Source organism: Grus americana, chromosome 1 (assembly GCF_028858705.1).
Source record: "Grus americana isolate bGruAme1 chromosome 1, bGruAme1.mat, whole genome shotgun sequence".
Taxonomy (NCBI): Eukaryota; Metazoa; Chordata; class Aves; order Gruiformes; family Gruidae; genus Grus; species Grus americana.
In genome coordinates, this window is record NC_072852.1 from 127005607 (window position 1) to 127030508 (window position 24902).

General features: G+C 41.0%; 1 protein-coding gene across 2 annotated transcripts in view; it reads left to right on the forward strand.

The window, feature by feature from the left end:
* Positions 1-1979: 1979 nt before the first annotated feature.
* The window catches only part of DMD (dystrophin), a 1313294-nt gene continuing 1290371 nt past the window's right edge, over positions 1980-24902 (forward strand). The window contains exon 1 of one of the 2 annotated variants that reach the window (XM_054840966.1): positions 1980-2119. In XM_054840966.1, the coding sequence (XP_054696941.1) occupies positions 2035-2119 (85 nt within the window). In that variant the 5' untranslated portion in view covers positions 1980-2034. The remainder of the gene's footprint in view (positions 2120-24902) is intronic. The other variant, XM_054843533.1, reaches the window with a different exon arrangement.

Below are 24902 nucleotides of genomic sequence, written 5' to 3' on the forward strand. Positions count from 1 at the left end.
TAGCTGATGGCTTGGGAAAAACTTGGGGGTGGGTGATAACAGGGTATTAAGCAGAATGGTGATACTGGAGGAGAAACTACAGACTCTTCTTGCTAGCTGTAGTGCTGTAACCCAGCCTGCAATTTGATCTCAGTCAGGTTTTCTAGCAAGAACCCCTGTGGTGGGAGCCAAAATTGCATCACTGGAAGTTTGTGAGAGTTGGCACACATGGGGGGTGACCAGAGGGAATTGGAAATGGGAATATGGACAAAGAAATATGATATTTCTCCCCTGAATAATCTGAGGGCAATTTCATGCCTTTCATGAGTCTGAGTAATGCTTTTTTAATTTTTTTAAGGCTGGCAATACTTCATTCTTTTCCCACTCACTTTGTTAGAGTAATAAACACTGATCAGCGCAAACAAAGCTGAAAAATACTTTTGGAAATGCCAGACTGTGCAAAACTTCCCACCTACTTCATCTCGTAAGACCTTTTATGAACAACAAGAGGGTAGAACCAAGCCGTGAGACCGCACCTGTGTGGAAGGTGTGCCCACTGCTTCACACAGGGACAGGCCCCTTTCCTCAGGATCCAACTACCACAGTGTGTCTTGCTGCCTATAAAAAGTTTTCCTCTAACTGTTCATTGTCTCTGACCTGGTTTTCTTACCTAGTTTTAATCTATTTTATTCTATTTAACTCTGTTACTTCAGACAAGTATATTTGTTCTGATATACTCTGGCATACATGGAGATTCAAGACCTTTACGCAAAGTACCAGTAAAAGCATACATCCTTTCTACAGCTTCTCCTTAATTTCCTGTCCCTCTGTATCTGTTTATGAATTATCTATGAATTGGTGTTGAAGCTGTGAAGCAGTTAGGCTAAATTTGTATTAAATATGCCACATTGTTGTCCCATAAACTAGCAAACAAAAATAGGTGATTATCCGCCTTCTTAGTGTCCGTATTTTAAGGCACAGTTTTTAAGAGCTTGAAGTTCTGTCATAGGGAGAGCGGATGTTTAAATACATCCCAGCACATTTATTTCCCCTGCAAGGTTGCTCCCCCGGTGAGGTGATGCAAGATACTTGGGGGCCTGGTGAGGTGAGGGGAACTAAGCATAAAAGGCAAGTCCTGAATGTCAGTGGGGAAAGAAAATTGAAGGGAAAGGAGTAACGGTGGGCTGGAGGCAACCGACCAAATTGATGTTTAATGGAAGGGTGCAAGGAAGCAGTGCCAGCGGGAAGCGCTTTGTCCCTTGACTGGGATGACGGAACTAAGCCGCCCTTTTTCAGTATCAAGCACAACGGGAAATGTTTTCCGTGTCCTCCTTTTGCTAAAAACAGATGAAAGATTTGACAGCCCGGCAGGTATCAGTGGGCTGTCTATCACTCGGGTGCCTTCAGAGGTCTGTCCTGAACTCGACGCGGGGCTGGGCGAGCCGGGCGCTGCTCCGCGGTGCGGGCAGTGCCGCTTGATGAGGTCTGCGGGACTTTCACCCCTCCGAGCGGGGGGAAGCAGACAAACTCCGGCGCGTTTTTCATACCCGCGCCGCCCTGGAGGGGCAGGCACGGTTGCTCCCTGGGCCTGGCAGGGTTGCGGGGTACGGGGGCCTCCCGCGGCACGGGCGTGGAGTGCGGGACCGGCACCCCCGGCCCGCGCTGGGCAAAGAGGCGCACCCAAACCCTCGCGCCCCTCTGCCGGAGGGGGCAGCGCTGCCCAACCAGGGGGGACGTAGCGATGTACAACTGTACGGGTCCCCCAGAAAAGTTACGCTCCCCCTCCGCCCCACAGCGATACGGTGTCTTAATCCTCGTTGCCCCCCGCTACGGCGCAGGCAGCGCGGCGGGAGCTGCCCAGTCATTCCTGCCCCGCGTGGGGCCATGTGCTCGCTAATTGCTCCTTTCCTCATCGACCGCGCGCGGGGCGGGGGCGGGCCGGAGCCGCCGCCCCGACGCTATTTCAGGGCGGGCGGCGCCGCACCTGTCCCGGCCCGTCCCTGGCTCCCCCGGCTCCCTCTCTCTCTCCCTTCCCCAGCCCCGCGCTCCTCGGCCATGGCTGAGGCGGGACGCGCCGGCCCCGCTGGAGGGGATGAAGCCGCCGCCGATGAGTTCCGCGATATCATCCGCAGCCGGTCGGGTAGGCACCGCTCCGCGCTCCTCTCCTCCCGGTGGGAGCGGGGCTCACCCTGGGCTGGGCTCGCTGCGGGGGGGAGGGGGGTGTCCCTCCGGCGGGGAGGCAGCGCGGAGGGAGGCGGGCTGAGCGCAGCTCCGGCGGGGGAAACGCGGTACAGAGGCCCGGGGGAGCGTGGGGGCGGCAGTCAGCTGTTTTTTAGTGGGTTTTTTAATTATTTCTGATTAGCACAACTTTTTCTTGCGCTGTGCAGCATAGAAGGGGTTCGCCCGCGGGCCCATTGGGCGAATCGCGCATCTCGGTGTGACAGGAGCGGCGTTCGTGTCCCCCCTCCCTCCCCCGGGTGTTCCCTACCTTGGGCTGTGGTAAACGGGTAGGATGGTTGCGCCGCTTGTGCTAGCGGGGCAGGTCGTTAAAGCTGTAAATGGAAGCAGCTGTAACGCTCCCCCAGAGGAGAAAGATAAAGTTTCAGGTGCCTGGGCTCTTTTTGCTTAGTCTTGGAAAGAAACCAAATCCGTGGTAGTAAAGGTATTTATAGACCATTCAGCGTTTACTCATTTGCAGCACAAGTGCATGTGGAGCTACAAATTAAATTAACTCTTCCTGAAGCTGTATGTGGTTGCCCAATAAATAAACCTTAAAATAATGGTGTCCTTACACAGATGACTGTTTAAAAAATTATCTATGTTGTACTTGTTTTAAGAAACAGTGACAAAATACTTGCTTTGTATTATGGAATAATTAGAGCTGCTATAGGAAATTTAACTTTGAAAATGTTCAGGTGGTAGTAAGCAGAATTTACACTTTCTGTGACAGATTTTGTAAATGTTGTTTTTACTCTGGTAGTGTAATGATACTCTTGCAGCAATATTTGGTGCTTTCCCACTGAATTCTCAGTGGTGCAATTCTGGAAGATCTTTTGCTCTTATAGCGAAGTGTTTCTTCTGATGGTACCAATCTACTGCGTTTCTCATGCTAACTGCTTCTCCTTCAATTTGGCATTTAAAAGGATGGGTATTACTCTGGTGGGAATAGGAAGTGGTGGGGTTTGGCTGTTCGGGTGCTTTCCAAGACCTGCTTTTGGCTCCCATGTTATGTCTTTTATCTAAGTTTCTGCAGCATGAGGAGAACGTGGAAAAAAGTGTCTGGTGAGCTGTCTCTGCAGCCATTCCTGGTTAGGCTGGTTGTGTTACCTCTTATAGAAGCACATGTTCCCCATTCCATGCTTAGCTCACTTACAGTATGGGGGGGGGGAGAGGGGGAGGGAGGAGGAGGAGGGGCAAGTGGTGTAAAATGCAGGATGAGTACAACACAGAAAAGCACCCTTCAGTTGAAGGGTGGTCCTGTTAGTGTATAATGGTGTACTTAGGCAGTTGCTAGTTGAAGATGAGAACTTGAAGGCTGACAAAAATAATATCTCTGAGTCCACATGATTTGCAGAAAGTGAAGTTGCAGTTAGTAACTTTAGGTGCTTACAACTCTGAGCTGAGTGCTTTCTTCCCTGTTTATTTTTCCTATAGCTAGTAATTGCTTTCAATGTTCAGTTTGATTTCCCATTTTAAAAAATCATTATTGAGAACAGACATACTCTGAAAAGCTATACAGGAAATGTTACCTATGTGTTTCTTAATTATCCCTTATTCTCTGTTTCACTTGGAAAGTCTGTTTCAAAATCAACTTCTGTGGCAATATTTTAGGTGTATGGTATCATAATAAGTGTAAGCTCTCAAAAGGCTCTAAAATGTTTTTTCATGTTCCTGCTATAATGTAGTATTAGAATTTAGATGTTAGCAGTAGACCTAGAGCAAGCATTTGTGCTTTTTAATGGGACACAATTCCCTGGTCTAACTCTATGATGAGTAAGAAACAGGATCAGTTTAAGGATCATGGAATTGTCCCAGGTGTTTATAAGCCTGAAGAGATGAGAGTTTAATTTCCACAGTGATATTCATCACAGGTATATCTTTTTATTTCATCAATATACCCCACAGTGATCTCTTACTTCTGCTCATCTTTCATTGTTATTGTTTAACTTTGAAATGCAGTGCTTAAAATCTGACTATGGGTTTGGGGAGAAATAATATATAGCAAATTCACACAGCTGTTAGCACAAGTAAGCTCAGAAGAACTTGGTGAGATGGTATTTGCAAGCCTGAGGATAGGTTCATTTTGTTCTGGGGTTTTCTGTAACCTGTTACCTAGATAAGGCACTTCTGGAGTTGGGATGTTCCATTTGTTGGGACATGCATTCACATTGAACTATTTTGGATTGGAAGTTTTAGGAGGGCTTCTTGGGAGTGAAATGCTGGCATGGCCTCCTTAACCACTCAGTAATGGTGAGGAGGCTATATTGTTCTCAGGCGGCACTTCTTAGGCCTGCAGAAAGGATTTTGTGATCCAGTAGAGAAGTTCTTGGTGAATAAAAGTGAAGCTAGTGCACTAAGTCCTTGGATATCTAGGGCATCATATATTGAAGGAGATTCTACCCCAGTTGTTTTTAACTCTGTTTATACTAATCTTGTGCTTCAGAGGTCTACTGCTTTCTGGCACGGTGTGGAGGCAACTTTTGCCCTCCTGGACACAAAACTTGACCTCTGGTAGGTGCAGGTTTTGCCTTTTCATGAAACTAGAGAAAAGATAGAGTAGAATATGTTGATGTACTTGCCATATAAAGAAATATTCCACACCTATTTTTTGAGGTCTTGTTCAAAAGCTCAGACCACCAATATTTTAATAAGGTGAATGGGCTGATGCAGGTAGCATTAGTCTGGACATCCTGCTGTCAATTCTAGGTAAAATAATTGGAAAGAGTTATGAGTATTCACTTCATGTAAAGACAAAATAAAATCTTAAAATTAAAGCTTGTTAGCGTAATTCAAGGGAAAGCAGGCTCTGTCAGATACTTTCTGTTAATAAATTTTCTTGATAAAGTAATTTCTCACAATATATTACACCACACAAAAATTAGTACTAGCAGTAAAATGCCTAGTAAATGGTTTCAAACCCACAAAACAGTTGTATTGCAAAAGCTGCCATTGGGGAATTGTAATGGAATTGGGTTATCCCTGTTGCATCTCCACGGGGATAATTACTAGCTCCAACACTAACTCATCATTTTTCACTTCCACTCATACAAAATGGCTTGGGTTGCCTGGGTGTTTGAAAAAGATTTGCGTAAATGCAGTGTTCAGGAGTGAGGGATGTAAGCTGTGCTGCCAGAGAGAGAGGGACTGCATCGGAGAAGAATTTAGCGGTCACTGCAGGGCTCCATTCAGCATGTGCTTGTAATGTGATGACATAGGGAAATAAGTATAGGAAAGTTATTTTTGACTCTTGTATATGTTGATTCTAGTATGAGAAATGTGTTCAGAAAAAATCTGCAAAAACTGAGATCCAAGGTGAATGTCTACAGAACTCAACCAGTAATTTTTTAATCCTTTTTTGAGAAGGTACAGAAGTGACTTTATGACTTTGAGGATATTCATGGGCAGAAAATCCTGGATGCTGAAGGCCTAGCAGGGGAAGGCATAACAAGAAAGGAAAAGTGAATGCTAACAAATTCAAATTAAAGCATGTGATATCTTGATATCAGAAAAGACAGTTAACCTCTGGGGATAAACCCTCCATCTCTAGGGGTGTTTTGATCCAGCACTTGGTACTTCTTTTTAAGCTGAGCTTTATCCAAATGCAAGTTACTATATTCAATACTTAAGAGCCTGTCATAAGTCATCAGTCCAGTCATCTGTGTCATGGTCCCTTCTGGCCATAATGGTATTAATTTGTGAAGCTTCTCTTAATAGAAGGACACTTCTGACCTGGCTCTTCAGTTTAATGCTTGCCATCTGAACTGAGCCTTTCCCAGATCCAATGGACCACCCTCCTCCTTGCTGGTGTGAGACTTAGGCTGACCATCTTCCCTTTGTCCTTTGTGGGGGCACTGGCAATTCTTAAAATATCAGTGCTAGACCAGAATCCATCTGTGTCTCAAGGTTAGTGGGCTAAGATTGATTCAGACAGCTGTAATGTTAGTATTAGCAAAAAGACAGTGCAAAACAACTGCAAATGTGAACATGTTACAAGTTGCAGTTGCTTCCCAAGCCATTATTAAACATGCCAGTCTATTAAGTGTGGGTATATAATGTATCATATTTGATGTTATGCTTGTTGAAGACATGGAGACCATGTTTGGGGAAATGGATGTTGCAGAACTTAATAAAACCTGTCTTTGTGATTTAATTTCTCTGAAGAACATGTGATTTCCATCGCCCAGAATTTTTCCTGGCTATACAGTAAAATACCACCTTCAAGTCTCAAATGCATTTGGATGCTTGCTACATTAAAATAATTGCTTTAAAAACCAGTGTAAACACAACTCAAAGCAGAGAGTATTTTTATGCAATTAAAAAACCCTGCATGCCATAAATACTTTCTCATCAATTTAATGAAGACTTAGATTTTATTATTACTGTTGCAGAACTTAGTAACTGTAGTCATGATTAGCAACAAAAAGCCCTCTAATTTCTTCAGTTTGTACACAGCCTTTAGAAAAAGGGCTTAAGACCTCATTTGTTCTTAACTTCTAGCAAAAAATTATGCAGATTTGGAGCAAGCTGCTGTTATGACATGATGACTTTTCTTAGAAGAATGATTTGGCATTGTTCAGGGTTTGTGAGTAAGGACTTGATCCTCTCCACATTTCCTTCTAAGTTGCATGACTTGAGACAACTGTTCTGGTCTTTATATACAGAATAACAATTGTTAGGAACTGGCACTAAGTGTTAAGCAAGTACATATTCTGGATTCTTGGTTTCCTTTTGTACTTTAATGCCATTAAAATGTATAGATACAATGTATAGTGGTGATACAGATAGTTAGATAGACATAGTGGTGGTTCTCCCTTCTTTCTCCCCTTGTCTTCCCCCAATTTCATTTGTGTGGAAAATATAGGTGACTAGAGCTGTTGGTACATGTCCCAAACTGGATAACTTGAGTGCATGCTTCTCCCTCAAACACCCAGACCTGATGGCGTTCCCTGGGTTCATCGGTGTGGAGGAACAGCACAGGACTGTCTCATCCTGTTTGGCTGAAACCCTTGTCACGCTCCCCTTGTGCACAACGATGCCTGGTGAATGCTAGTGGTATGTCTGATGGGAAACGAATGAATTGACAAATGGTTCAGCATAACAACGTATTTGAGGTGTGGTAGCTTGCTGATGAGGGGAACCTTATCTGCCAGTAAACCTCTGTAGTGCTGGGCACCTCAACATGAGCGTGCTGGGGGCTGGGACAAAGTGTTCACTGTGCCCAAACACGTGCTGCTTGTTGTCAGTGTTGAATGCACTTGTTGGGCATTTCTGGGCAAGAAGATAAAAGTGGTATCTCCTCTGAATCTGTCTGAGCTGTAGTGGCATGCTTGTGTGGCATTGTTACCTCAGCTGCAAAGAGTTGGATCCCCTTCAAAAATAAAAAATACCTTTGTGGCTGCTGAAGATTTGACTCTGAATCACAACTAGTGCTTTGCAGGGAAAAGCGACTTGTATGTGCTATCTCTGTTCCTAAAAGTGCAGCATGTGGGAAGACCTGTGGATCTTGTCCAAAAACAGCTTTAGGGCTGAGCCAAGCTACTGCATGAGGGAAAGTACAGGGTCCATGGTCATAAGCTCGTGTGTGTGTTAAAATAAACATAACTTGTATACCTATTTATACAGAAATATTTTTTACAAACAAAATTTGGTTTTGCATGGATATAGTTTCATATCACTTAAAGGAAAAAACAACCTGTGCTGATAATGAAAGAGAATTAAAATGTGGATATAAGCTGTTCAGACTCTTAATTCCTGGCCTTGCCTCTTCAACCATGGTGTTGTGGGACACTTACAGCATGCAGAGCAATTGTAGGACAAAAGCTGCTGGTGATGAAGTAGTGATATCCCCCTGTTGTTCATCCCGCTTTAGGACATAAATTTGCTGGGTCAGACAAGCAGAATGAAGGCAAGTGGATTTTTTCCCTATTTATGCATTCAAAAAGCATGGGGCCTGGTATGTTCAGAAGTGCTGATCACTTGCAGCTTCTGTTAGTACTCAGTCACTTCAGTCTGAACAGAACTGGGGGGAGCAAAATCACTCCTGAAAGCGTTATGAAAATGTTTCAGAATTTAACTCCTGTTAAGCAGTAGTTTCTCTGAAACAAAAAATGCTCACTTTTGAGAAATGGTAAAAGGTCATCTAAATAGTGGTTTAAGATATAAAATTAATATTTTGCTCTCAAATATCTGTGTTTAATTGCCTGCTTTCTGTATACTGTTGCTTTGGAAAAAAACATTTTTGTATGTTAAATTCTGATATTTCAAATGTAAATCTAAAGAAGCACTATAGGGTTCTTCAGCTAGCTTTAGAACTGCAACATCTGTAAACAATTAACATTTTAGCTAGTTAAGTGCAGGTACGTGGGGTATTGTCTTGTGTATGACAGCTGATTCTGCCCTGTGGATGAGTACCCACATCTTGTGATTAACTGTAAGACTGGTTGGAAACTTAAAGGTGATGGATTTATTTTCGTTAAAGGGGTCTCTTGCAATTTGGATCTCAATTTGGTGCTCAATTCCATGCTTTTGTGTATCTCCCTTTTTAAGGTGTCATTGCTGACTTGACCACATACTAGTCATGACTTCATCAGCAGGGGGTATATACACACCTTGGCATTAAGTAACTTTGAAACAGGTCAGCTTTCACAAAGAAGGCATTTGTATCTCCCACCATGCGCCAATGTCTTGCTTCAGGGTGCTCCATACGTTGTTAAACATATGTGATTACTTTAAATAAAACCCCACTTCTTATTTCTGGAGTTTGATGGACATTGTGCTGTTTTGTGTAATCTGGCAAAAGCATTGTACTAAATTTCAAGGTTAGTTTTATGCTGTCTTTATACTACATGATTGATATCAAGAGCATGTTGTGATTGAATTATGCTGCAGCATGCAATCAGATACCATAAATAGTATTATCTCCATAAAGTCTTGGAAGTGATTGCTCAGCTGCTTCTAAAGTGCACATTGGCTTGGATATTGACTCCATAGTTTGGATCATCATTTTTAAATATCATTCTGTTTATTAAGCAGATAATATACTGGTTAACTGATTTATGTTCTTGGTTGGAAGACTGAGTTGTAAAGAAATATATACCGAGGCAAGTTTGTTATATTTGTAGCTTGCAAAGCTTTTTGTACCTCTTGATCAGTTGGTGTACGTGGTCCTTATCAAACAGGAAGTACACTCTTGTCAGATTATTTAGGATGTCTGTCCTGCCTAGCAATTTTCATTTCTACCTTGTACAAGGAGAAAAAGGGAAAAAGAAGCAATGTTAATCAGATGTTCCCCAAACCTAGTGTTCTACCTAAATTTAAAGTAATGATGGAGAGGAGGAGGAGCTGTAAAGAATGTGAATTGGTGAAAACTTCTGGATGAGCTGTGGCCTCAAATAAGCTTGCTGCAAAGAATGTCTGGCATTGTGTTATTCAAAAGGCAAGGCATGTTTTAAGAAATAATGTCTGACTTATCTTGAGGTGGTATATTAACAAGCATTCATTGAAGTGAAACTGCTCTTTATCTATGATTTCATGACTTGGATGTTAACTTTTTGCTAGATGGAGTCTGCCCTTTTTACTTTCTCTAATGCCAAGGGAAACTTGTTGTTTTGATGTTTGAATTTATCAAACTGCTTACAAATGGATTTATATGACACTTCAACTTATGGCATAAGATCAGTAGAAGTAGGCTAGCATAATAAAGGTTGTCTAATAAATTTATATACAATAGCATTTTTGTTCTTGATGGCCCACATCTGCTGTGAAACATCTTCATGAACTGTCTTCAGCCTTGCACACTGCTTTTAAAATGTGAAGCATAAATCTGTTACACCTATGACCTAAACCTATTTATTTAATCCCAAGTGTGCCTTACAGTTCTAGGGGCATCCTCTTTAGACTATCTAGCATCACAGTAAGCATGTGTTCCTGAAAAAAACTAGCAACTGGGAAAACAAAATCTTCTATAAAGCATTTTTGGGTTTGTTTTTCCACCCACAATTAGGCTAATTCAATTAGGCTTTGTGTGATCTTTCCCCTTTTATCTCAAATGTAATGTTTTGCTGAGGACTAGAGGGAAATAACTAAGGATTGGCAATGTGCGTTTGCAAAATATTAAATTCTTTAGTTGAATGCTAGCCGCCTCCTTGGGATTTTTGGTGGTTGTGAAAATTGAGTTGTGTGGATTTAAACAATAACTTCATAACCTTGCAATTCTGGAAAAGTCTCCCTGGTACTGATGGTCTCTAGCTTGACTGAAACATTAGTGTGCTGAAAAAATTTGTGAGGACTTTCTGCTTGGTTGGGATTCTTTCCCCATGGGTTCCTGCACCCAACAGATGGTTGAAGAACACTTCTACTGTGTGAAGAAACGTTCTGGTATGCTTGCCAATCCATCTTGGACTTGCTAAATTTATGTTAACGCAGTCATATTTTTTTTCCCCTCCTCTTTGATGATGACCAGTGACAGCAATAACAGCAGTAGTGTTGAAAGATGCCCCATCCTCTGGGATGACTGCTGGGTTCTTTGCTGGTTTTTCATAGCTGTAAGGATTATCAGTAGTGCAGAAAAGAGGTTGAGGCCTGGCAATGCTGCACTGAAATAAGCTACTTGCTCAGCATCTGCATGCTGGCTTGATCAGAGCTGTGCCTTGTGGATGTAACCTGAGGCTGCTTCTGTTGAGGTAGGCTCCTGCACTTCCAAACTCTGAAAGTAATCAGGAGAGAATTTGGTTCATTAGAGATAATTAAAGGAAATACTGAGTACTAATTGGATATAATGTCCTACAGTAGAAGTTGCTAAACTTCCCCTACCCCCTTGGGGGGAAAAAAACAAGAACTATTTGTTTGAATATAACCAGATGGGTAAATGTGATGGCCCTTAGGCAGTGTTCTCCCCTCCTGCTGAGCAATCCCATATGATCTTGTCTAGAATTGTGGTCTTATGGGTTTCTACCAGGTGTCCTGCTAAACAGAGAAATGAGTCCACAAAAGGAGTGTGAGGTTACTATTTGCATGGCAGTGTAGAAAATTAATTCATCACAATAATTGCCATTTGGCTGATGGTTAAACAGAGGCATAGATAATACTAATGCATTCTTCTTGCAAGACAGAAGTCAATTAAACCCCATGCAGCTGAGACAGATCCCTTTTCATAAAGATTTCCTTCAAGGCTCATGTGACTTCTTCCAGATAATAAATTAGCAACTTGGAATGGAATACCAAAGCCAGTTCCATTCTTTAAACTCTTAATACAAACTCCCTCAGGATATTTTGGGGAAAAATCAGCTACAGTAGATTTTTTTCCCTCCTTAGGAATTGGCTCAAAAAAAATCCCCTGACTCATTTAGACTTATGTAAAATATTCTGCTGGAAAGTTCTTAGTGATGTGATATGTCAGGATTTCAATCATCTGTTGTGGGAAAGAAGGTACTGTGCGTAGACACATGACTACTGCAGTCAAACAACTAATTTATATTCAAAACATAAGTACTCACCAGGAAGAGTTTAAAGCTTCTGTAAATCTAGAATAGTTTTAAAAGCTGCAGAGCTTAAGTTTTATGAAAGCACTCTATTCTTGTGGCTAGGCTTTTTAAAACAGTTTTCTGCTTAATTGATATTAACCACATCTTTCATCTGTTGTAGCTGTTGTAATTTGAAAAATACTGAGTTTTAAACTATTCACTTCATAATTGTTTTGCAAACTATGCATTGCATAAGTTATAATAATGAAAGGGGGTGTTTTTGAAGTATAAATCTGTATAAACACTGAAATGCCAACTTCAGCATGAAAGATGAGTCTAATGCTCCTTGTTCCAAAACCTTATAGCTTCTAGTATCCTAAACAGGTAAGGTTATGTCATTCAGACTACAGAGATACTATATTTAATACTCATGCTTTGTCTTTCACGAGTACCTCTCTTACAGCTGGTGTAAAGAAGGATTCTTCACTGTATCTGAAATTGAAAAAAACTTTTGGAATAACAAATGTTCTTTAAGAAAAATAAAGCTCACCAGGAATTGTGGCTGTAGAATGGGGACTCCAGCTAAGCTTGGGATTACTTGCCAATACATGCCATAATAGGGACTGATGGGGAACCTGCTACTCAATATAGGTCTACAGAAAAATCACTGAAAACCTTCAGGTTCTAAGTGTAAAAGGAGTCTCCCTTTACTTCCCAGAGTGAGAGAAAAGCTAATTGAGTTTCCTGGCCATAGCAATGTGATATGTTGCAGTTCCGACTTGGCAGTGTTAACTACTGTTAATCTACCTGTAATGGAGCAAGATGAATCTGCATTATATTGCAAATGTGGATGGCCATTCTCTGATCGAATCCAACTTTACCTCAATTCATACTCTGAGCCTGATCTCCTGAGCAGGCTTTCCTCTCACTTCAGAGGATGCTTCAGCAGGTGCACCTGCCTCCAGGGCACGTGTTCCACTGCTGTGTACCCCAGAGCTTGACTTAAAGCTCCATCAACATGGAGTCGAGGGTCCTGTCAGAACTTGATGAAACTCATTGGTGTTAACAATGCTCACAAGCACTGTGTGGCTAGCAGCGGCCTGAACTGCAGGCTGGGCACTCTTGATGTATTAGCCCTGGTGGTTAGACAGTGTACTAAAAATAGCATGATGGTAGCTGCTGGCACTTATGGAAACAGAAAAGCATATGAAGAATATTGTATTGTACAAGAGAAAGTACAGGATGTAGTAGTATGAGTGATTGAAAGCGGTGGGTGGTTGAGCATTCTAGAAAGTAGTATTCTAGTAGAGAAGGGAAAGGCTCGCTTGTTTGTTGCAAATGCTCTGGCTGTGGTTCCTTGCCAAAGCACTGTTAATAAAGGAGAGATGAAGCCTTAAAATAGACAAATGTATTCCCTGTATATAACACTATGAATGTGTGGCAGATAGTGCTGTTGCTGGAGTGCCGTATTAGTTTTAAAGTTCTGAAGCTATAACTGCTAAATACTACTAGAATCAGCGTATCCTATGTGATTCTACCTTGACAGGTACAAAACTCATAAAGAGAAAGGTATAGTATATTAAAATCTAAACCAATTGAGAGTGACTAGATGGGACAGAATATGTAACTGTCTCCTGTGTCTCAGGCTTGTAGGAGACAGACATATGCTGTCTGGGGGAAGAAAAATAAAAGTTTAATTTCACTTCAAATTTCTTATTAAATATTTTCATTGTAATTCAGTTAGAATGTTGCCATCAGCAGTTTACAGAACACTTGTCAAAGTAAAGAGCAACTTAACATATTTTTGTTTTCAGAACTTTAAGTGCCAAATCATTAAATCCAATCAAATCTTAAAACCGGCACTGGAATTAAAGCTGGCTCTTTTGCATAAGAGTTTACCTGTGTAGGAACTGACTTCACAGGCATTTCATGCAGACATGAGTGTGACTGGAATGAGGGATTGTTATGGTTATGTGTTGTTATGTGACTGGAATCAGGATTGTTATGAACCAGAAACTGTGCTAACTTACCTTCAGTGCATATACAGCTTATTTAATGAAGTGGTGAACAAAGCATCTAAACCTAAATACACTAAAAGGCAAAAAAAGCTGAGTTGTCTGGGTATAATGATGCATGGGACTTGATCTATTCCTCCCCCCTACCCTGATGGGAAGTTTATTCTCTTATTACTGTTAATAAGAACTTAAAATTCAGCTGTTTCTTCAATGCATGTATTTGTCCAAAGATAGTCAGTTCAAGCACAAACCAAGAGACTTCAGAGTCAATTATCAAAATCAGTAGAAAATGCAGGTATGTGAAATGTAATATTTTTTCTTTTATGTAGGAAATATGCTTGATGTTAGTAATGAACCAGCTCAAATTTATATAATGAAGAGTTTTGTATTTGACAGATGTATTTGTATTATTTGAATGCTGAGTTTCTGTCTCAGTTTAGGAAAGTTTACCAGCAGTGCCAGAGGATTACTTGCTTCTAAAGTGTAACACTGCTACTCAAATAATGCTTGTGAGTTATTTTGAGCTGTTTTGTGGCACATGGTATATCCTACATGTGGTCTTGCCTGTGATCCTTGGAGCAGGGTTCCAAACTCCAGTGTTCTGTGAAATTAATATGCTTTTACTGACTCCACTGATCAGCATATCTGGTTAAGAATTTTTTCCAGAAAGAATAAAATACAGTCACTTGTGATTTAGTGTAATCTTGTTATATTTGGATATATGTTTCAAAGCAATAATTACAGTAGGCTCTTGGTTAAGAGAGCTTAATTTTCTTATTTCAGGAGAAAATTTGTGTCCATAATATTTAATGATCATAGTTTTCTTTCATAGGAATACATCCTAATTAGAATTGATACTTTGGTGTGTTAAGACTAAGGAGGTCATATACCAGTTTAAACATAACTGACATGTCTAGATACTTAAAGCCCCAAACCAACAAAATCTCCCCTCCCAAAAAAAACCCCAAGAACATAAACCACTACAGAATAAAGTTATCTTCCTTTAGTCAGGGCCATGTTTACCTGTGATCCTAGGTCCATTAATACATTTTGAATTCTAGATCATCAATTTTCTGATAGAGCAACTGGACCATGCTTCTTTGCTTAACTTAACAGAGGTAATGCTGAGATATGGCTTATAATGTCTTTAAATAATCTCAGTACATTTATCAAAAACAGGATACAGCTGTAATGAAATCATAGTTCAAAGGAAAGGTTGCAATAGCAACAGAGTATCAGTTCAGCTGGTCTTTATCTCACTTTATCCAAACTTAAAAGTGTGCCAGTGGAGTTGGAGGAGGGAGCGCTGACACAAGATGCAAGTTACCCTTTGTTAATACTGTTTATTGATCAGAATGTGTACAATACATATTTTTCTTTCTGAAGCTTGTTGCAAATTTGCTGTGGAATCATAACTTCTTTAACCACAGAAAAACTGATTTATGTTATCTCTCCTCTTAGAGTAGCAGTGTGTGTCATAAATCCTTCCTGAGTTTGAACATACTTTTCTATGCACGTGAGGTTTTTTGTAAATAAACACAAGATTGAAAGCCATAGCCACAAGAGTGTACCTTGGAGATGTGTGTGCTTCTGTGTTCTTCCCCTCTGCATTCTGCATGCTAGTCAGTACAGCAAACAAGACTAGGAAAAAGCCTGCATCTAGCCATATAAACCTGATGTGTCCCATACTGAAATGGAGACTGAGGCATTATCTTAAATATTTACGACTGGCAATGGAGGTATCACATTCTTAAGCTAAGCCTTGCACAATTTTTGTAATGCTGTCAGGGGTGAAGTGACATGTTGACTTATGAATGCAACCTTTAAAAATACTCCAGCAAATGTTAGTAGTGGTAACCCCTTTTGGAGGGTGAGGGGGAAAGGAGGATGGGACTGAAAGGAGCAGTCTCAGTTACAGAACATGAGTAGTTCTGCAGAAGCCTGTTCCCTGTCCAGTTTGACACAGAAGTGTCCTGGACCTCTTCATCAGGCAATATCTTCATGATCTTTACAAATTTGTATGAAGGAGTAGAGTGAAAGTTGTGGAATCTGTAGTTCACAGAAACAAAAAAATGAACACTTTCTGGGAGAAGAATGGGAGTGGATTTTGAGTGACCAAAATGGCTAGAGAAAGTGTTGAAAAATTCCAAAGTGCATGCATAAGATGTGGTATTGTAGCATCATGGATTGCTTTGTAACATGTGAATGCACAAACTTCTAGGGTCCTGGGTCTGATCCCTCAGAAAAAGATGGGGAGAAATTGTGCAGATGGATGTTAGCCTACACTGTCTCAATGTTCAACAGAGGAGTATGGAGCTATAATTTAATTGTACAAAAACTGAAGAACATAAATCACCTTAGTTTAAAGAAGTCTCTGTAAATGAATATTTTATTTGCAGAACCACAGCTCCTGCTGTCAAGTTTCACAGCAGATTATAATACTAATCCTACTTAAATGGTGATATAATGAATTAGCGGTAGGTGTTATCAACTCACTGTAGCCTTGGAAGAGTTTAGTATTCAGGTAATGCACTGTTTGTGGAGAAGGTTGCATGGTGAAGGATGTGAATTAGAATTTTGGTCGTTTTCCTCTATATGTCTTTTCATAATTTTGAAGTGGGAAGTCTTTTCTGTATTGCTAAACGCATTGTCTAACTACAGCTACGTATACTTTGGAAGCCTTGAATAAAAAAAATTGTAAGCCCCAGTCCTGTAGTTCCTGTGCCAGAATGTGGCCAGCTATTTGAAAAGGCACTTTATTGTCCTAAGAATAGCTATACCAATTAGATAATCAAACTCCTGTCTAGTAGTGAGAGAAGTTTAAAAAAGGTGAAAATCATGTAAATAACTACATAGCATGGAAAATTGGATCCCTATTGCTTCATAAGACAGTTCTTACCAGAAGAAACCAATACACTATTGATAACAATTTTCTAGGGTATTAGAAATGGAAATGTAAGTTTTGCAGAGTGAGAATACTCTATGGAAAATGAGTAAACTATTGAGCTGCTTCATTTTAGAAATAAACAAGGAGGATTGCTTGTGGTTGGCCTTTTGAGGTGTAACTGGCCTTTCTGAGATCATAAAGGGCTGATATTTCATGAATGCTGCTTCAGTAAGTGATGTAATATTTATCTTAATTGAAGCTTGGAAGTAATTTGATTAAAGGATAAGGCTTTCTAAGGCTTATGTTTACTGTTGTATTCTCTTGTTGAGGTTTGTGGAGTAAATATTAAAATGTCAGCATGCTGCAAGTGAAGCTTTTTGAGCCCATTCCTTCAAAGCAAAAGATCTGATATGCTTGGATTGTATCAGATGGTTTATATATGTATAAAGCCTTAGAGTAGGTTTTGGGAACAAAAACCACCAAAAAAATCCAACAAAAACCCTCTTTAATCCAGAGCTGTTGGAAGGGATGATCTTAAGCTTCTTGTGTACTTGCCTGTTCTCTGATAGAAACTGTAAAAGGCAGATCCAAATACTTAGGTTAAATTCTGCTCCTGCATCCATAAAGATTGACTGGAATACAGTAGGACTTCATCTTGGTAAGAAAAGGGGAAATTGCTCTGTTTTGTGTAACAGAGGTGACTTTTTGTTATCTTTTTTTAATCAGAACTTCATTCAGATTATTGTTTTGTACCATAATTTAAAACCCAGTTAGGCTACATGGGTTTAGTGTACACCTAACTTCTCACAGTGAGGAAATTGAGACCTCTCCTACCTGCAGGCCCATGTGAGTGCGGGTCAGATTTTGACTGATGGCCAGATATAACCTGTGTTGTTTGGAGGTGGTGTAGGCACAAAGATTAGAGAAGAATTTCCCAGTCTTGCGTCTGCCTTACAATTTTTTCAGCTACGTTATCCACCTATTTGCATTCCCTTACAAGTTATGTACTCTAGCATAGCAGTATAAGCAGTTCAATTTTAATAGCTCTTGCTGGAAGAGATTAAGAAGAAAAGATATGGAAAAATCTAGTAATCTTTAGGAAGATTTCTTTTAAGTGCTTTTCCATAACAAGGTGCTTAAATATTTAATGCAATGTAAACAAACAGATATTCTTTTACAAGGAATACCTTCATTAAATATCTAATCAAAGCAGATGCATCTATTTTATAACATGACAGTAGGAGTTGAAGGTGCTTATCTAAAGAAGAGAAAATGTATTCTGTAAAGTGATTGGATAAGATAGGTAAGTTTCTAGCTTGCAAGCTCTTTCTGAAGTGCTAATCTGACTGTGGACCTCATAAGCTTTGCAGCACAGTATTTTAAATCTTCAAACTCAATAGGGCACATATCATAAGTTAGTGTACATACACAGGAGTATGTTTGCATTGTGACTCTCTCAATCTGGCATACGTATGTGCACAAATGAATCTCATGAGAAATATAATTTACAACCTAGTGGAATTCTTTAGGCTATAAATTTTGGTAAGCGGCTGCTTTTTCAAGGCTCATGTCTTGTAAGTCTTTCTGCAAACCTACTTTCTCAAATGCTGCTGTCCCTGAACCTCTGACTCATGGGAGACTAATGGGGGATCCCTTTTGATTTACTGTCTGTGCTGTAAGTTGTCCTCACAAATCCCTGTTCATTAAATGCTTGCTCTCCCTCTTTAATGCTACCTATAATGCACTTTTATATGTGGTAGCTTGTTGCTATGCTGCTGCTCGCCCTGAGTGGTGGCACTTGTTCGCAGGCTGGCTGTGATGGCCTTTTCACTTACATAATCTAGCAATCAAATGCATTTCTGGCTTGAAGTGCACTGTTGCACACATCCATGAGATTCTCCTAACAACAGTTAAAGGGTTAGGTCTTTCTACTTCTGATTTTTGCACAGCCAGTACTGATCTCAGAGGTAGGATCAACAGAAAGAGTTTAAAATACTGTTAAAGGGAACTATTAAACTGTGAAAGCTCCAAAGACCACTTGTCTTAAGCCTCTGTACAAGTTCACTTTGCATTGGTTTAGGAATGGCCCTTCTGGTCTGTAAAATCTGTGAAACTCATGTTTCCCTCTAGACTGATCCCAGCTGGAGTATAGCTGTCCCTTCAGACACCGGTGTTCGACTCGGCGCCATGTGATGTGTTGCAGTTGGCTTTGCTTTCAGAAGTACTTAATACCACTCCAACCTGTTACTCCCTCTGAATCAGTTCTAATCAGGAGTGAAATCTATGTGGAGCAGTAAGTTGTGATACTGTGTACAAGCAGCTGAAACCTGTCATGTCTCATCTATGGGATTTTTCTTGTCAAAGCTGTTTCATACCCCCCCAATTATCCATTACTGCACCTCTGGAGTCTCATCTCAGCTATGGAGAAAATGACTGAAAGAAGGTTTAAACAAAGTTCCCTACTGGAGTTAATGCTTTTATACGCACTAACTGTATAACTGGCCTACTTGTTGACATGAGGGAAAATGCCATGAGGAAACAAATAGCAAGCCTCGGTAGTCATTCAGCACAGCAGAGACTGCTACGGGTGTTGTCAGCTCCTTGCTTACTCTCCTCCCAACCCTGCTCCTTGTCCGAATTACACTACCTCTAATAAAACATACCTTTCATAGTCTTGTGATTATTTTTTTCTATTAAGCTTGATTTCACACCTATTTATGACCCTTTTCCTTGCTGCTTCCCCTGCCCTGGAATGAAGGGGAGTGAAGTGTTGCCTTCTGCAAAATAACAATGGAATTGATGTCAAATAAAATCATGATAATAGGACGGATTTTTAAAGGCAAAAACCCCTTAATTTCTGTGCTTCAGAGACTTGTTTTATACTTGAAACAACTCAGAATAATATGGAGGTTCTTTTAAACCAGAAGAACAGAACTTAATTTTGAATATTATCATAGTGCAACTTAATGTTTGGGGGTTTTTATCAGAGCAATTTATAGATGATACTTATGATTAACTTTAACTTAAGCTGGGAATTAATATAGTGAATATATAATATAGTATATAAAAATGTAATAAAATAATGTATAATATCTATATTATATAGTATATAACGTAGTGAAAATAAATGTTCAGTTGTGACACTGAATCAGTGGCACAGGCAGGGCTGCAAGTGTGGTCAGCCTTGTTCTTGCTGTATTTGTTCTTTAGCTTTTACATAACTTCTATAAGGCAATGAAATGTAATAACTGTAAAAAAAAATTCAGGCTTTTAAGTGCTGGAAAACAGTCTACTGAAAGCACAGTAGCTGAGACCTGGTGTCTGTATCATTGCATTGTTGTTTCTATTTGAGGTAGTTTTGCTTAATTTAGATTTTGTGGGGAATGTCCTACTGCTCATAACTAATATCTTAGAAACGGGAACTAAGTAAAATAAATACCATGCCCTCAAGTCTATGCCAGTGACAATGAGGATCACTATCAAGATGACATGTCATGATGAATGTGATGCTGTTGGCAGCACATTTTGTCCTTGCAAAATGACAGGAGTTTCAGTTTTTCCTGTATGCTTTGCATAAGGTCAGAAATACCCCTGTTACTTTGTTACTTCTAAAAGTAATTTTTTTCTCTTGTTAAATAATCACCTTGCTTGCTTCAGGCTGTGGTGGGTATTTACTTGTTAGCACTGAACACAATCACTAGACTTTAGTGGTCAGAAGTGGGGCCAGAAAGAAATGATGAAAAGAAAAAAATAAATTCTGCATAATTATAAATATTTATATCTCTTCAGCAAATTATCTAAATGCAATATATAGCACATCTATGATATTGTTTTTAGGTAGAGGTTGAGGTAGATGACAAGATCATCTAGTTCCAACCCCCCTGCCATGGGCAGGGACACCCTCCACTAGACCAGGTTGCCCAAAGCCCCATCCAACCTGGCCTTGAACACTTCCAGGGATGGGGCATCTACAACCCCTCTGGGCAACCTGTTCCAGTGCCTCACCACCCTCACAGTGAAGAATTTCTTCCTGATATCTATTCTAAATCTACCCACTTTTAGTTTAAACCCATTACCCCTTGTCCTGTCACTACTTGCCCTTGTAAACAGTTCCTCTCTATTTCTCATAGGCCCTCTTCAGGTACTGGAAGGCCGCAATTAGGTCTCCCTGGAGCCTTCTCTTCTCCAGGCTGAACAACCCCAACTCTCTCAGCCTGTCCTCACAGGAGAGGTGCTCCAGCCCTCTGATCAGCTTCATGGCCCTCCTCTGGCCTTGCTCCAACAGCTCCATATCCTTCTTGTACTGGGGCCCCCAGAGCTGGACGCAGTACTCCAGGTGGGGTCTCACAAGAGTGGAGTAGAGGGGCAGGATCACCTCCCTCGACCTGCTGGTCATGCTGGTTTTGATGCAGCCCAGGACACGGTTGGCTTTCTGGGCTGCAAGTGCACACTGCTGGCTCATGTTGAGCTTTTCATCCACCAATACCCCCAAGTTGTTGTCGTCCTCAGGCTTGCTCTCAATCCATTCTCCACCCAGCCTGTAGTTGTGCTTGGGATTGGACCAACCCGTGTTCAGGACTTTGCACTTGCCTTTGTTGAAACACTGGTCATTCTCCACCTTTGCTTAGTCATATCATCTTGTTGAGGCTGGGGGACCAAATTTTGGGTTTATCTGGTGGCCAGTTAATGAAATCCATCTGAGAACAGCCAGCCAGGACCATGAATACCTGGCCTTGTGTTAAAGTCCCTAGTCTGTCACTTTTTCAGTTCAGCATATTGAGAGGGTAATTCCAGTTAACAGCAAAACCTCAGCTCTGCTGTGTCTCATAGAAGGTGGTCATACCCTCCTGGTTCTCTTTGCGGCATTCACATCCTGGATGTTGTGCATCTGCCCTGGGGCAAGAAAAACATTGCTCCATGTTCTGGGGCTCAGGACCATGTGCAGACCCACGGCAGGGAAGCTGATCCCTTGACCCATCCCTGCTGCTTCTCCCTGGCTTTCTGCCAGATTAGGGCTAGCTGATCTTCCAGACTAAGATCCATCTGTATTATTAAGCTTTGATATTTTATGCATTTTTGTTGGATGATCTTAATAGTTATGAAGCACTTTCCATTCAGAAGTTAGGGTAACACAGAACACCTTTGGGAGCTGCTGTGCTATTACTACCTTACCTTATATATGAGAGAGTAAATTGACTTGCCAAAGGCCATGCAAAGTCTCTAAGGGAACCAGAATATAACATCGATCCATCAAAGGGTCCTTTTACCTACCCAGTAATACTTTTGCTTTAGGTGTAATAGCAAGAATATTGGAAACATAATACTGGTAAGAACTGGAGCCATTAAAAAATAATGCAAATATAAACTATTTTTTCCAGTGCAATTATCACACAGAAGCAACTGCAAGAAAGCACTGTGCAGTGAGTTCCTTTCTATTAGTAAATTAATGCCTCAACCATGCCATCTGACTGCCTGCCAGCTGAATTTTGCTTAATGTTGAATGAGCCTGAGGCAGAGATAGTAGGTCCTGTGCCAGCGGTGAAGCCAGCTTGATTCTGTAACTATATGTTTTTAATTTTGTTTCACTGGTTTTGTCCAAAATAGCCTGCCTATGGCATTGCACCTAGAGATGAGATGTTTGAGTATGATCCTACCTACACAGAGCAGGAACTAATCTGCCATATTTGTGTTGCTAGGCTTTGACAGGTTCACATGGAAGAAAACAAGCTCATCTGATCAGCAGAGAGAGAAAGCATCTCTTGTATCTTTCAGTCAGGGATGAAGACCCAAACCACAACAAAGAAACAAAAGGATAATTGGTTTGAAAATAAAAGTTTTCATCCTTAAAACTACCTTTCTGGCCTGTTGGATCAGTGTTTGGTTACTTGCAAGTCTGAGGTAGATGTTAAGAATGTATTTTACAGAGAGACTGTGCTTGAAACATGAGCTGTACAAAAGCATCAAAGATCACCCACTACTGCTACTTTCAAAACTGGACTTTCTCATTGTCCTGGTTTAAGCTGAGAGGGTTAATTTTCTTCATAGTAGCTAGTATGGGGATATGTTTTGGATTTGTGCTGGAAACAGCGTTGATAATACAGAGATGTTTTTGTTATATAGACACGTTGCTGTTGAGCAGTGCTTACACAGAGCCAAGGCCTTTTCTGCTTCTCGTACCGCCCTGCCAGCGGGATGGCTGGGGGTGCACAAGGAGTTGGGAGGAGACACACACAGGACAGGTGACCCAAACTGACCAAAGGGATATTTCATACCGTATGATGTCATGCTTAGTTTATAAGGAGCTTGGGGGAAGAGGAAAGGGGTGGGGAGGCGGCATTCGGAGCGATGGCGTTTGTCTTCCCAAGTCTCTGTTAGGCATGATGGAGCCCTGCTTTCCTGGGGATGGCTGAACACCTGCCTGCCCATGGGAAGTGGGGAATGAATCCCTTGTTTTGCTTGCCTGCACGGCTTTTGCTTTACCTATTAAACTGTCTGTATCTCAACCTGTGAGTTTTTTCACTTTTCCAATTCTCTCCCCCATCCTGATGGGGGGGGAGTAAGCAAGTGGCTGCGTGGTGCTCAGCTGCTGGCTGGGGTAAAACCATGATGCTCGTGTACCCTTGCAGCAGATACAGGACATCAGCAGTCTAAAAATGAGCCACTCTGGTGAGAAATACTAGATCTATAATGATGTATTATTGATGTGTTTTTCCATTAAGTACTCTGTAATCCTATTATGTTAGGATAGTAGAGCTTTACCATAGTGTTTTACAGTGCCTAATGTGCACCACAGAGTTGTATTAGCGTGAAAGCAGAAGACTTCTTACAGTGCGGTTCTTCCATAGGCTTGCATCTGCATAGCCTTGCCTTTTTTAAAACGATATTACCCAGGATCTACAGCCTGCATTAAACTTCAGGAAGTGCTGTAGATCAAGAATCATTTGTTAGCTGCATTGCTTTTTGTGGCTGGCTTCTCAGCTTTCCCAGTATTCTTCCAGTTGCTGTTAATGGTCTTTATAAAAGCTACAGCTGAAATCCTTACCCAGAATTTGAGTAGGCACTGAAACATACATTATCATGGTACTTCTGTGATTATCTTGCAAAGACTTCTGCCATTTTGTAAGCTTTCCTTCAAGACTTTAGATACAGTCTGTGTTTCCAAATCGAGATGCAGGAATAAGCACAGCTCAGTGCTAGTGAGCTTACTTGAACAAAATGACATATTTGCCACAGTGTGTCTTAGACTGGGATGCTTGTAGGTGTCTCTGCTCTCAGGCATTGCAGACTGTTGTGGGGAGTGCTTTGGGGTGGTCAGTCTTTCCTTGCTGGGCATGAGTAGCAAATTGTGAATTGTTTCACTGGGCATGTGACACAAGAGGTGGTTTTGCTGGCCTGTTGTCTCCAAAGCCCTGCTTGCCACTGTTTTTACCCAAAGTATAGTGAAATTTCTCAGCTGATTTTCAGTTGAATCAAACTAGAATAGCAGGTAACATGGACCTTTAGAAGGCAGTATATGAGTAAAGGTAGTAGGCTGCCAATATGCTAAATGTCAGGCAGTTTGAAACCCCTTTATCTGGGTATAGGAAATCCAAGTCACAGGACCTGTGACATATTAATATAGCAAAACAGAGATTGATAGATTGATGTTGGCATGCCTCTCAGCCACCAGCTGCCTTGTAATGACTTGCCCAGCTGTGATACAAGTAGGAATAATTTCTAGGCTTTATCTTTAATTTTAGAGTGCTTATTTATTTATGTTTTAGTAATATTTTATTTAATAGTCTGTTTAATTATTTTTTAGCATTCCTAAAGGCTTTCAGATAGCTTTTTGGACCAAAGAGAAGCTGGATGATATCTGAGAGAGAGATATCTTAAAAAATGACCACTGGTCAATGACAGTAGGTGCCAGAGCAAGGGTGAAAGAAAGACTCCACAGACTGTTCCCTTTCTCTTTTAACCCTGTGCTAGAGTTTTCAGTGCTAAAGTCAGCCATGACTGGTGATGAACTGAGGTCAGACAAGTAGATGTCATGCTGATTTCCTCAAGTTCCATTACCTTCTCTGTACATTGTGCATATTAAGATACAGTGCTGTCACCAGCCTGCTGATGCTGTCCTGTGCTTATTGTAGCCAGAAATACCAGCAAGCCCTACTGGTACCCACTCCACCTGAGTGGAGCTAAGCTGAGGGTCACAGACAGCTGAACCATCTGTTCAAGCATTTAGCCAGCTTCTCTCTCTAAGCTTTGTGCTCTTGTATAGCTAAACTCGTATTAGATGAGGAATCAGCACAGCATGAACATAAAATAGGGGTAACTTTCATAGCTTCTAATTCCGTGATC